Source organism: Amblyomma maculatum, chromosome 9, assembly GCF_055883805.1.
Source record: "Amblyomma maculatum isolate TAMU_Amacu chromosome 9, ASM5588380v1, whole genome shotgun sequence".
Lineage (NCBI taxonomy): Eukaryota > Metazoa > Arthropoda > Arachnida > Ixodida > Ixodidae > Amblyomma > Amblyomma maculatum.
Window position 1 is genome coordinate 123454100 of NC_139352.1, and position 14806 is coordinate 123468905.

The 14806-nt window shown below is 44.6% G+C and overlaps 1 protein-coding gene across 4 annotated transcripts in view; it reads left to right on the forward strand.

Annotated features, from left to right (window-relative positions):
- The window catches only part of LOC146180308 (constitutive coactivator of PPAR-gamma-like protein 1 homolog), a 97648-nt gene that overhangs the window by 12600 nt on the left and 70242 nt on the right, over positions 1-14806 (forward strand). For 2 of the 4 annotated variants that reach the window (XM_084579533.1, XM_084579532.1), the window contains exons 2-4: positions 6121-6285; positions 10357-10648; positions 12287-12385. In XM_084579533.1, coding sequence (XP_084435659.1) covers positions 6121-6285; positions 10357-10648; positions 12287-12385 — 556 coding nt within the window. The remainder of the gene's footprint in view (positions 1-6120; positions 6286-10356; positions 10649-12286; positions 12386-14806) is intronic. The other 2 variants (XM_084579536.1, XM_084579535.1) reach the window with 1 other exon arrangement.

Consider the following 14806-nt stretch of genomic DNA (forward strand, 5'->3'; position numbering starts at 1 on the left):
TCGCCTAGTTCATCCTCATCTTCGTAATATCCTCGCATAGTTCACTACAATATATATATATAATATATACACATACATGTACGCAGATAAATGAAGGGGAAATGAGGGTGCTCGTCGCCGACTGTTGGCTTCTTTCCTTCAGATATATATATATATATATATATATATATATATATATATATATATATATATATATACACATACATACATACATACATAGCAGTGAAGAAAGCAGATAAAATTATCCAAAATAAAGCAATTTTTTACAATCTAAACGACATTTGCAACATAATAAAGCCATGAAACTTACAAAGGGCGTTAAAGTTTGAGGCAACAAATATACAAAACAAGCGAGGAGCCAATAAGATCAGTAAGAGATTCATAAGGTTTGGTACTCGGATAAGAGCCACGAGGCACAGCACAAATTCAAAAACACGAGCACTAGTCCATCGAGGTGTAATTAGACCTGGGCAAACAGTTCCAGTCAGCTTGCGCTAGGCTGTGTTTGGGCATAATAGTAACAGCTCACCATTGGTGCAAAGTAGTAGACTTCAAACTCTGTTGAATCTGAGGTTGGGCCACCCCTAGCAAGACTTTTGGTACAAGTTCTGTGACATGCAGTGTCGATCATTTCGTGGCATGCCTTATCATGTTTCCATTCCCTCACTGAGAATATTTTGGATTTTAGTGTATATAAGGAAGTATAACATGGAGAAAAATGAGCATGCTGTGAAGAACGGGAGAGGCCTTAAAGCGGTAAAGAAGAAATTGGGCATAGGCAAAAACCAGATGTACGCGATAAGGGACAAGGCGGGCAACGTCATCACGCATATGGACAAGATAGTCAAAGTAGCCGAGGAGTTCTATACAGATCTCTACAGTAGCCAAAGTAGTCAGGGCTGTAATGAGATTGGCGGTAGGGAAAAACAGTCAGACGTTCCACCAGTGACGAAGGACGAGGTCAAGGAAGCATTAGAAACTATGAAAAGGGGGAAATCAGCTGGAGAGGATCAGATAACTGCAGATTTGTTGAAGGACGGGGGGGGATATCGACGATACTTGAACCATGGAAGAACGCAAACATTATCTTCATTCATAAGAAAGGACCTTAAAAATTAGACCAACAGCTTACTGTCTGTTAGGTATAAGGCATTTACTAAGGTAATTGCTAATAGAATCAAGACAACCTTAGAATGTAATCAAGCAAAGGGTAAGCAGGGTTTCGAAAACGGTACTCTATTATCGATGATATTCATACCATCAACAAGGTGATAGAAAAATGTTCGGAATATGACCAGCCCTTATACATAGCATTCATTGATTACGAAAAAGCATTTGACTCAGTATTAACCTTGGCGGTGATGCAGGCAATGCGAAATCAGGGTGTAGACGAGCCGTACGTGAAAGTGCTGGAAGATATATATATAGTGGCTGCACAGCAACCATAGTTCTGCATAAAGAAAGTAACAAAATTCCCATAAAGAAAGGTGTTGGGCAAGGAGACACGATCTTCCCAGTACTATTCACAGCTTGCTTAGCGGAAGTATTCAGAGACTTGGAATGGGAGCAGTTAGGGATAAGGGTAGATGGAGAATACTTCAGTAATCTGCGATTTTCTGATGACATTGCCTTGCTAAGCAACTCGGGGGATGAACTGCAAATAATGATTGATGACCTAGACAGGAAAAGTAGAAAGGTAGGCTTGAAAATCAGTATGCAGAAGACTAAGGTAATGTTCAACAGCCTCGGGAAGGAACAGCAGTTTACATTAGGTAGTGAAGTACTGGAAGTAGTAGGCAAATATGTCTACTTAGGACAGGTAGTAACCGCAGATCCGGACCATGAAAAGGAAATAACAAGAAGAATAAGATTGGGATGGAGTGCATTTGGCAAGCACTCTCAGATTATGACTAGCAGCTTACCAGTATCGCTCAAGAGGAAAGTATACAGCAGTTGCATCTTACCTGTACTCACCTATGGGGCTGAAACGTGGAGGCTAACCAAGAGGGTTCTACTTAAGTTGAGGACAGCCCAGAGGGCTATGGAACGAAAAATGGTAGGGGTAAACTTAAGAGATAGGAAGCGTGCAGAATGGGTCAGAGAGATAACTCAAGTTACTGACATTCTAGTGGAAATTATGAAGAAGAAATGGGCATGGGCAGGACATTTAGTGCGAAGAGAGGATAACCGATGGTCGCTTAGTGTAACAAACTGGATTCCAAGGGAAGGAAAGCGTAGCAGGGGCGGCAGAAAGTTAGGTGGGCAGATGAGGTCAAGAAGTTGGCAAGGGTCAAGTGGATGCAGCTAGCACAGAACCGGGTTAACTGGTGAAATATAGGAGAGGCCTTCGCCCTGGAGTGGGTATACTGATGATGATGATTTAACCAGCGACATGTCCGTCACATTAATTGTTACCTTATGACTGTGTTAATGAGCATGTGCATAATTAGAGAGGATCACAGGCTGCTGTCATGGCGCACCTTGTGGGATTCGGGCTTGCAGCGGCTGCCCTTTGCGCAGCGGCCGCCCGTTTCCCTGTTGTTCTCATCTTTCCCTTCCTCCCGCTTGAGGCGGCGGAGAGATGTCTAGACGACTTGTCACTGTCGCTCGGCCACAGCTCCGCCCTGGCGTCCCAGTGGCTGTTCTCATTGGCGCCTTTTGGCGGGAACACTGCACCGCTTCGGCGGCTGCGCTCGTGCGACCCTCCGAGCGGGGCCCAAGGGAGACCCCTCCGAAACATCGCAAGGTGCGGACACTACTGTTCTTGTCTGCCGGCCTTTGTCCGCGCAGACCAGTGTGTACTAGAGTTCGTCCGCTCCGGGTCGTACCTGAGAGCGCAGCTCGAGCCTGTCGATCGTGATCCAACGATCCACGACAGGCGTACCTTGCGGTGGTTGCCCACTCTCTCTCAAAAGGAACCCTTTGGTCACCGCGAGAGAGAGATCACAGCACGCCCTTGCGTGCTTGCGGCACGCACTCCGTGTCACTTTGTGCGCACAGGGGAGCCTTGCTCCTCGTGCGCTCCCTGGACACGGTGACTGAGTATGCGTGTGTGTGCGTTTGTATATGTGTGCGTGCGTGCTTGTGTATATGTATGTGTGATATGTGTGTGTGTGTGTGTACCGCTGGAGGATGGCGTTTCAATAAACGTCTCCTTTGTGAACTTGGAGGCTTGTGTCCTTGCAGCGAAGCACTCTCCTCCCTGCTAGATTGTTAAAAGCTAGAAGGAAAACAAAATAAAATGGCTGAACGTTGTTTAATCCGAAAAGAGCGCGAGTAGGGCGCGCTAAAAGTGATGCAATTGAGAAAAGCCTATCTGTATACACGTGAGCACACCGCAGTGTTGTTTTCGTTGAAGATTCCTTTTATCAGTATGTAAGAGTGAACCATAGCCGCGTTGACTCAAGTATCCTGAAGGTAGTTAGGATACTCGAGGTTCACTAAAGCGTCGCTGGAGAACTACGGCTGGTTGTAGATAAAAGATAGAAGTATCTTTTTTTAACAAAGTGCCTAGTATGGCGTCCATCAATTCGCATATTTCAAACATTAAAGATTTTTTTTTTTTCAGATAGAGATATCTTTACAAGATTTATTCAAGGTTTGCTCAAATGTTTTTCGCAAAATAATTGTGTCACAACGCATAATTTGTTATGCAAACAGTGCTGCAAAATTGCATTCATAGCTTTCATGTCGTGCATTTCATAAAATTTTGGACGTAGTATTTTTCCAGAAAAAAAAGTCTAGTAGAAGCCTGTTCCTTGTGCAGTTGCAAAGGGTGGATTTGTTTTCCATCAAACGCTGTATCTACAAGAACGGGGTTAGCCGACTGCATCGTGGTGGGCTGAAGCCTTAGACGATTGTGTTCTTGCCACCAAGCAGAGCCGGCATGCAGAGCCCAGGGGTTTTGGGTTGTGTATAAGTTACTGCGTCCGACAGCACACTGGGGGCACTGCTTGACGAGAATCAAACTCCGCAGAGACTGAGGGCGAATGGCAAAGGGTGGGAAGAGCGGGTACAGCAGTGTGGGAGATGACTACTGCCTGTTCGCCTTGCGTTTATGCTTTGTCCATATCTCTCTGTGTGTCTGTTAAAGGCTTAGCAGCTTTGTAGTACACACTTGGTGCTCGAAAGTAAAGCACCTAGTGAGCGCCTGCTTACCATTGACTCCTTTAGTTTTAAAGAAAGGGAATCTGGAAATGTGGGTGATGCTGAGGGTCATTTGTAGGGAACTAGGCGGTACTACAAGCCGAGCTGTCTCAGGGTCTGAGCGAGCGCCGTCAACCCAAAGTCTCACAGCGGTTTCAATATTTGAAGTTTTCTTTAGTATTGGGTATCTTCAAAATACTCGATACTTTAAAAATGTATTTTCAATACCAATACTCCGATACTTTAATTTTCAGCACACAATACCCAATACCGATACATAAAATGTATCTAAAGATAGTATCGAAGATGCATGTATCTGGGCACAAGAATATGGTAGCAGTGGGTTCCAGCCTCTTCTATTTTTCTTTTCTACAAGCTTTTTCTTCTAGGAGGAGCATTAGCGAAGCAGCGTAGTCCTTCTCTGTAAACTAGGGCTGTGGGCTGGTATCTCTGCCAGCCGACATTTGCAAAACATTGCTTTCTTCAGCTATGCAGCTAGCACAGAACCGGGTTAAGTGGAGAAATATGGGAGAGGCCTTCGCCCTGCAGTGGGTATAGTCAGGCTGATGATGATGATGATGATGCTTTCTTCACAGTTGTAACTGGTTGGGTCATTATTTGTATACGTAATCATCTTTGAAATGGCCGTGAAATGACTAGCAGCAAAATAAAATGCCTAACAGCAGCATGCGCACAATCCGTCCTTTAGCATTCAGCGAAAATTCAGTGCACCCTTAATTATTCCCACTCACTGACTGACGTTTCGTCACTGATGGGATTCTTTCAGATTCCAAAGTCTCTCTGTCGTCGTTATGTGGCATTCTTAAGTTGAAAGAATGTACCTCTGTGCCTTGAGGTTTGAACACTAATTCAAGTTTATTTGTAAACAGCTCCCTAGAAACATGGGTTAAACAGTAAAGCACCTCCGCTGCCTCCAGTGGTTCGAAAATTTTCAGTACTTAGAACTGAGTTTATTGAAATCCTTAACTATTCATGTATTGTTGCACATTACCCGCAGCATTGTAGTGTCACCTTCATGCTCCTAAGTGATCCTTCAGATGTCCAAATCATATGTCATCGGCATGCAGCGCTTGCTCGAAACCCTGTGAGCTGTCCAGCCTATTTGGTAGTCCTAAGGGAAGTGCTCAAGTGCAAGGGGTGAGCACTGCTTCATGCGGTGTGCCCCTAGTTCCCATATTTAGCCTAACTCTTTTGTTAGAGAGAGACTCTCTGAAGTGCATATAATTCCTTGCGCCATAAACTTTTAGGCCAGAATGTGTCTGATATGTAGGTTTGTTGATGATTTCTTCTTTTGCGGTAATAGTACGTCTTGAGTCGAAAGGTTACGTCTGAACCTAGGCTAACCTTAACTATATGTTTATAAATTCTTCTATACTATATTCAATCACCTTGCCGGAACATCACATTGGCGGCATTAGCCTTATATTCTCATCTCTTTCCCCGGTTGGAATGGATATGACTTCCGCTTACTTACTCCGGTCTTTTCCTTCCAACCAGCATTTCTAAAAGAAGTCCATAATAGGCCCCGCCGCTGTGGTAATGTGGCAGGACTCCTGACTACTGTGCCGGAATTTCCGGGTTCGATCCCAACCGCCGTGGCTGCATTTCGATGGAGGCGAAGCGAAGAGGCGTCCGTATGCTGTGCGATATCAGTGCACGTTAAAGATCTCTAGGTGGTCGAAGTTACTCCGTAGCCCTCCACTACAGCTCCTCTTCCTCTCTTTCCACTTTCACTCCCACCTTCCTTCCTCCCTCCCTCTACAGTGCTGTTCAGGTGTACACAGAACATGTGACAGATACTGTGCCTTTCCTTTCCCGTGAACCAATTATAAGTCCATGATAGCCTCCGACGACAGGTGTTCCAAGTTGGCTCGAATTTCAATTATATATATATATATATATATATTTTTTTTCTACTTGTTGACAGAGCCATCACTGTGTGTGTTGGTGCAGGGTTCCCTGGAGACACGGGAGTTCATTCTGGACGAAGTGGCTCGCAGCCTAGACCTGCACCCGAACCGCTTCTGTGTGCTTGCTGCACTGCTTGGGAACTACCTGCTGTCTGAAGAGGACCTTGCAGCCTTCCATCGTTCTCTGTGCCCCGACTCAAAGGGAAAGGTGAATGCACATCATGCCGCTTTTGCCATTATCGCATTAGTGAATGGTTGGCTGGTCAGTCAGAGGAAGGGAACTAAGTGTAACAACGCGAGCTTGGCAAGATGTGGTGGCTACGTATGTCGATTAACTTAAAGGAGGCACCAAATTTCTGTTGTGTGTTCTGTTGTCGGAATGATGCCCAGTAAGTTACAAAGTGTAAACGTTAGTGTGGATTTTATGAAACAGCGGTAAACAATTTATAAGGGGTTTTGGTTTTGTAACGCAGAAATCTGGGCGAGTTGGTGAACGTTCATGATGTAAAAAATAGCGCGAAGAACACAAGGACAGAAAGGGTGACACAGACAAGCGCTGTTGAATGGCAGCTGTGGTGTCCCAGAAGCATTCAGGTTAAGTGAGGCATACAAAAACTAGTTTGATTGTTGCTTTGTTTCTTTCAGTTTGCAACAATCCCCATGCAACCCTACTTAAGAGATGAAATTGCGATATATATATCCAGTAGGTTTCAATGAGCCAGTTTACTGAATAAAGTAGAGTGTTACGACAGACGCGACTGTTCGTTTTCAGTTTATTTTGTCAACAGTTTCGGAAATGGTATTTTCTTCGTCAGGAAAACTTTACAATGACAACTTTTTAAGTTTTCCTGACGAAGGGAATACCATTCCCGAAACTGTCGAAAAAATAAACTGTGAAAACAGTCGCGTCTGTTGTAACGCTCTACTTATATATATATATATATATATATAACAAAGCTTATATGGCAGTTTTTTTTATGACACATGATTAGCTTTTGTGACATCACAGCTGTCGTTAAGTGGTTGAAACTGGAATATCATGAGAATAAGTTCGTAAGTTCGCTACATATTATTTAGTAAGCATAGCTGAATAGCTGGTGTTTAGCACTATTCCAAAGAAAAAGTACATTAAAAATTTTGGTAGTTTACACCTTTAAGGATTGCGTGTTCTTTTGCAAGTTGTTTTGTAGTTTAGAATAGCTGCCTTTACAGCAAGCACAGTATTCGATGCACCAAGACAGGCCTGGCAGTTATGTAATATTTCTACCCATTTAACACATCTCAAGAAGTGTTTCACCAATACTTTCAGAACTAATGTTGAAGCTATTGTGGTTAGTAAGACGCCCGACTACTGTACCGGAGTTCCCGGGTTCGATCCCGACCACGGCGGCTGCATATCGATCGAGGCAAAACTAAGTGGCGTCCGTGTGCTGTGCGATGTCAGCGCACATTAATGATCACCAGGTGGTCGAAATTACTCCGTAGTCCTTTCTCTCCACTTTCACTCCCACCTTCCTCCCTTTCCATATGGGGCTGTTCAGGTGTCCACAGAACAAGTGTGACAGATACTGCGCCTTTCCCTTCCTGTAAACCAATTATTATATGCCAACTGAAGTGCAGCGATATCACTTAATGTCTTATTTTTTGGCTATTTACCAAGGTAGGAAATGCATCTTGGGAGAGTCAACAAACAAAACCTGTATGTTAGGTATACACTATTAGTGACATTAGCGGTGTGCAGGCAGAATGAGTGCATTCATGGCTCCTGCATTTGTGTTGCATTGGAGATGGCTTTGTTGCAAATGAGTTGAGACAGAGTGAAGGCTTTCTGCCCCATTTATTGCCACTGAGCATACTGAAGCATGAAGTAATAGCGATGAATTAACTTGAAGTGTGCCTCTATGTTGGAAGGGCTATTTTGGCATATGCAAGAGCAAAGCATGTGAAGCTTAGAAAATATCGTATATGAAATGTAAACTTACAGTGATGTTCCATTTGAAATAGCGTTTTGCACATGTACACTGCGAAGCATACTATTTTTTAGTGCATGCTATTGCCGCAAACCATAAAAATGTTTATTTGTTCTTTTTTTGACAGCCGCCAGCATGCGGCCTTATTACTCCGATTCTGGCACACATATCAATTCTGTAGTCTTTGTTTATTCATGCTCGTTGTCGTGAGACGCAGCTTTATCAGTTTCTTTGTTGCGCAAGATGCACCGAGATGGATCTAAATGATTCCGGCCACTCGCTGATGTTTCTGCAAAGTTCCAGGTTGTTCTAGCCACCGTTTGTGGCTTTATCTAGATGTTTCGTCGCCGCCTTTAAATTGAGCGTTGACGGGTGCGACGGGCACTCATAGATTAGCGACCGCCGATTGCTTAGTTCTTTTGCTGGCGCAAGTCGGCCCAATAAAGAGTTTCTTTAGTGCACTGCCAGACTCTTCATTTGTTGTCTCCAATGGCATTACTTTGAGTACGTCTGTGTGTGCTTTACTAAAGCTGCCTACTGACGATGTAGGAAAAAGTCAGGTAAGCAATTCAGTTTGTTCACAGTGGTAAGCAGATTCTTGCTGAGACACAATAGTTCAGGTGCTTTTTCAGCTATGCATTGGTAGTCATGAATTTTCGGTGACCGTGTGTAATCTGCTACTGTGTCCGCTGAGATGGGATTCACTGTGACTGGGGAGCCATGGATGTAAATGATTGACTGCAGCCACTTTGCTAGTAAGGTAACCCAATTCTAGTATGGGTCTTTGGAGCTTTTGAACAATTCACTTTATGTTGCAAAAATGTCCTGTTAGAAACATTGGCTAGATGTGGCCTCCAGGCCTGCATTTGTTTTGGCCAACAGCTGTGGGAGACAGTGCACAATCTGACTTGAATACTTTAAGTTTATAGGCACTTCCTTGGCAGAGGTGAGGTGATATTGCTCATGGTTTTGCATTGAGAGAACTTTTTCATCTTCAGATGATTTTCATAGACATTGGGCATCCTTTGTTCACTCCACGGACGTTTGCAGCTGTCAACTACGCGATGTTTAGAGGTGGTTGTACAGTGGTTGTTTCTGATCTTGACGTGTAGTTGTCTTGATTTTGTTGCTTAACCCCTTAACCGTTTCGGACGAGCTGCGCTCGTCCTTGCAAAGCCGTCCCCAAACCGTTTTGGACGACTCTAGCTCGTCCTCGCTGAATAGGTTCTTCCCTTCAGCGTTTCAAACGAGCAGTGCTCGTTTGTGGCTTAGATGGCATTTTGCTCGACAGATGGCAGCACTGACCTGTTAACTTCGTTTTTGTCTACCACATAAACGTCTTTTACGTATGGCAGCATAATAACCGAAATCAGCACGAAAAAAATAAGCAGTTTTGTGAGGAATTTTGTTGATATAAAAAAACGGTTAAGGGGTTTTGCTGCATACGTGCTGAAAAAGAAGCAGGTTCTGATTTGTATAGTTTTCACATACCAGAGCAACTTGCCTCCTGCTTTTTTTTTTTTTGAAATGGTTGATTTTTTCATGTTTGCTGCTTCTACTCATTTATGTGATTGCTGAACAGTGTTGTGAAGTTTCTAAGGATAGGGTTATTGAAGCTTAAAGGCAAAGTTGGGCCCAGCAAAGTGCCAATGATTTCAGGAGCCATCGCAATCCATTTACAAGTGTTCCAAGAAATGTTTAATCAGCAGCCTGCCTTTAGCATCCATCTTGAATGATTGAGTGAGCCATACAGTTATGCAGTGGCCTTGTGGTATGTAGTAGGGAGTAAGGTTTACTGTCACAGCAAATTATTTTATGCTTACACATGCTCTTAGCAATTTTTGTGAAGCAATATCCTGGTTCACATTTTCCTCAGAAATGCGCTGACTGGCCCATTGCAGCAAGTGGCATGCTTTTTATGTGGTTCTTGTTTCTTCTGGACCAAGAACTGCAGAAAAGCAATTTTAGAGGAAAAGGAATGCCAGGCTTTCATGTTGAGGGTGAAGAGAGAGGAGTCATAGTGGAGGGCTCTAATAAATTGCAGGCTCTTTTAGCGTGCACTGGCATCACATGGCACATGAAGGTCCTGCGTTTTGTCCTCGTTAAAATTCAACCCCCTATGGTAGAAATTGATGGAATCATTTTTACTGTCAAAATTGATTCAGCAAGCCATTGCCAACTAGCCCAACTTGAAGTTGTAATGTAGAGATGAAACGCATAGTTGGGGTTAGCGGCATTCTTGTGGCTAGCAACTGAGCACGCTAATGACTGACCGGAGCTCTGACCTTCAACACCTGCCTTGCATGCAGACATTTGCCCCCGAGACTCTGATCCCCGCTGTGGTGGAATTTGTTCGGGGCCTGCCCTCAACGGAAGACCTGGATGCCCTGGGAGCTCGACTCTTCCCCGGTGCACCCCGCGAGAAAGTGCAGCGGCTAAAGAACTGCGTGCACTACTACCTGAATGGCACCCGCGATGGCTTCCTGCGTTACCGACCTTCCAGCCAGGGGCGCCGCCATGAGTCAGGGTGCTATCCCTCAACTGCTGCATCCTCTTCATCACTGCCACCCATCTCCGAGCAGTCCGTAGTCAACGGAAAAGGTGAGGCATGAAGGAGGAGGAAAAAACATTTTGTATTCCTGCGCCTTCTGTTCAGGACTCTCTTGCAGAGGCCAGGAAGTTACAGCTCTAGAGGACAACATGGTTTTGGGCATTTTAATGTAGGAAGGCATCAGGAGAAAGTGGGGAGAACCCCTCCTGCCACAAGGAAGGACGATGGGGACGTGAACAGAGGAAGGTGTGGGGGAATGGTCTAAGAATCGAGTAAAACAGCGCTAGGGGAGCCTCTCACAGGTAACAATAAATCTGGCACAAACCCCCGCCTTTACGGTCACAAGAGGTGCGGGATCCCCTTTACGATTACTCGTCGTTCCTCTATGAGGGTTGTGAACACATTTAAAAGTTAGGCCGGTCAACCCGTGAAGCACGCGTGTCGGTGTGTGATTGAGGAATAAGTACAAATAGGTCACTTTCTTTTACAAACAATTGAAGGTTTATAAATAGCAGACCAAAATTACACTGATAATAATAGAGTACAATGAAAGAGAATACAACGCCACGACAAGATATTGATAAAGACGAAGAAATAAATGGTAAGAGAAAAAAGAAATAACCCGACAATGAACAAAACACTGTGATAAAAATATGAAGACTATAAAGATAATAAAGCAGGTATTTCAGATATTATAAGTATGAGCAAAAGTTACATAAGAACACAGCGTAAAATACTACTAAGTCAGGTCAAAAGTTAACAAAGCGAAAATAATGTTCGATTGAACAACAGTCCTTGGCGAATGAAATTCTCACGTCTTCTTGTTTGCTGAGGCGTCGAAGGCTGTGTTGCTCGGAAGCGGCGGCCGTACAGGTGCAGAGGACGATGCGTCGATCGCGGGCCCGAAGAACACAATGCTTTCGGAGCACCGCGGAGTGGCCGGAAGTTTGAATCTTCCCAAACGCACTGGTGAGGGCGTGCTGCTGTCGGTTATTTTATACCCTCGGCCGACTATGCAGCAGCCGCGTCAAGGACAGGCGGTCGCTGCCCCATCGTCTTGTCGAATCTTGTCCAGAGGAGCGACGGAGTCCCGTGAATTTCGCTCTATATTCCAGCCATAAGCTCCCGCATCTTCCGCTGTATAATAGGTGAGGCAGCTTGTGACAAAATCATTTGGTTGCTAGTCAGCGCATGTGTCTTTTGTTCACGTGTTTCGTCTCCCCTAGCGCGGTTTTACTCTATTCTTAAGCATGTACCAAACAGCCCGTATTTGCCCTGTTCGGGAATGGTCTAGTAAGGCAGGGTAGGGCCATTGCTGATACAGCCGGAGCACTCATCGAGCAGTTTGGATCATTCTTTCGTTTTTCTTGTCCCAGTTAAATCAGTGCGGTTTACTGCTCATGCTCGGTCTGAAATAGCTCAGAAAAGGCTAGTCAATATAGACCTTTTCACAAATCGTCGTTTCAGTAGCGCCTTTGCCCGATGCGGGCGACATCTAGTGTCGAACCGGGTTATGCAGCCATTTTGGACTGTGCTTGTGAAAGCTCAACTTGAGCCGGACGGCCGCACATCTGTTTTGTGCCCTTCAAGGCGCTGTATTCGTACTGCTTCTTCCTTCCATTTCACCTCTGTTGTGCCGCATGACCTAATACGCGATTCATATGCTCGCATGAACGACGAATGTGAAGTAATTGCCAACGCAAACCCAGCCAGCGGATCCAGTGCTTCTTCGTCGGCATTGGTGTCAAACGCATCGGGTTCGTCGAGGCCTGGCGTGCTAGTCCGTGGTAGGTATTGTTTTTTATTAACGCGAAAGCGTTACTTCGCTATGTTCACAGATTTCTGTCCGAAGACCATGTCCGTAGCAGTTGCGAGTAATTGAGAAGAGGTAGAGGTTAATGAGTGGTGTCAATCGATAGAGGCTGATGTAATGTGTGTGAAAAAATAATTAAGCCAATAGGTTAATTAGGTAATTTATTAGAGGCAAAAAATGAAAACCTCTCTTAACCTCATCCGCCCACCTAACTTTCTGCCGGCCCCTGCTACGCTTTCCTTCCCTTGGAATTCAGTTTGTTACGCTAAGTGACCATCGGTTATCCTCTCTTCGCACTCTCTTCGTACTACGACTTCTCAAATACTTACAACTGCTGCGGGCACGATTTTGCGTGTTTTGCCTCTAATTAATTACCTAATTAACTTATTGGCCTAATTATGTTCTCGGCAGCAACATTACTTCAGTCTCTATCGATTGACACCACTCATTAACCTCTACCACTTCTCTATTACTCGCAACTGCTGTGGACACGGTCAGCGGACAAAAATTTGTGAACATAGTGATCGAAGTAACACTTTCGCATTAGTATGGGGGACTGGCCCGAAGAAAGGAAAGCCCAAGTGCAGCGCGGGCACAGTGTTCACGTCAGTCTATTCCACCGACGAAGTGTCGTGAGCAAACCCACGACCATGAACTCACTGTAAAATATTTGCGCTTGACTGCAGTTATCAACTGCCTTCGCAGATAGGGGGATGCAGGAAACCGGTGCAGCATGAATATATCACATCGGCAGTGCTCCCGCAGAGTGCTGTGTTGTGGGCACACTTCAGTCCCCAAAATCGTTTTTTGCGCTGGTTCGTACACACATGCACAGCACAGTGCTGGCCTGTAGACTTCCGATTGGCATATGCCATTATTTATGAGGGCAAGTCATTCGCGACGAAAATAAATGCAAACATCGATGGATATCTACTGCTTCACAATGCAAGTGCGAGGCAAGTCACAGTCCAGCCCAAACAGGCAACATTGATGAATACTCTCGACGCCAGAACGTCAGAAGTGCCCCCGTGAAAATGTCTATAGGCAGAATGAACAGAAAGGTCGCCATCAGTTGGCACACATTTCTCAGTCATAACCTCCCAGCGGGCTTGACAAGCCAACCTCATAAAACCTGGCTGTAATCTCAGAATCTTTACGCATACTGTATTTTATGCCACTCTGTGTCCGGTTTGCACCGAGTAGGGCCTGTTAATATAAATTTTACTTGAGCTGGCGGATGGTGATACGGGCTCTAAAGGACTATTTTGATGGAGATTTTATTTTTTAAAATGTCTGTTATGAAGATAAGAGTTTAACACGTTTAGTGTACTTTTGATGGAAGTACTGTTATTTAACACTTTCCTGTCCGCGCCTATTCCCATCGATTACCCGCTATTGATGGTTTCACGATTCGAATTTTCCGGCTTTCAAAGCACTCCTTAACATCATCCATTGGGAAATAGAGGAACCCTTCTTTCAGTTTTGCTTTTGATATAATTTTTCCGCCGTGCCGCACCCGTCCAGATGGTCTCCGGAGTTAGGTGATTGACGCCTCTTGTTTACATCACCGTGTCGACGTCGCGTGCTCCACTATGCGGAAACGGGCGTTTCCGCAGAAGTTGGCGCATCGGAAAGCTTGTTTTTGGATGCGGACAGAAGCAGTGATGAATCGGAAGATGAATTCAGCTCTTCAGACTTTAGCACTGACAGTGAAACTGTGTCAGACCGACCTGGACGTCGACAGCCATGCCTCGATCAGTGTCTCCCGCTTTCGATGGTTGAATTTTTTTCGCTTTCAAAACGCTCCTTGATGAGTGGCGACATTCAGTGGGAAATAGAAGAACACATAACTTTCATTGATTTGTTTTGTAAATGCTTTTTTTTTTTTTTGCTGTTTCCATTTTATCTATTTTTCATATCTATGCTTTTTTATATTGTTCCCCCCCCCCCCCCCTTTTTTGTGCGTGGCTCCGCACGTATACGTCGCTGTACTGCCCAGTTCCGTTCACAAGCATGTTTGCTTAAACAGGCTGGTTATTATCTTGTAAATTTGTTGGCATTAAATTATTATTATTATTATTATTATTATTATTGTTATTGTTATTATCATTATTATTACAGTCGAACCCGGATATATCGAACTCGAAGGGGATCGCGAAATAGTTCGATATATCGATAATTCGGTATACAGAAAACGGCTTGTGACGGCACTTACGATGTGAAAAACCGATACCGTATTATTCGGGTAATCAGCCCACTCGCGTAATGAACCCACCCTCCACTTTTGCACCCGAGAATTTGAAAAAAAATTAAAAATAAATGCGTAAAGGCCAGCTTGCTCACATACAAGCGATTGAGCGATCTCGCGACGAGCGGCAGCGACAGAGCGAAAAAT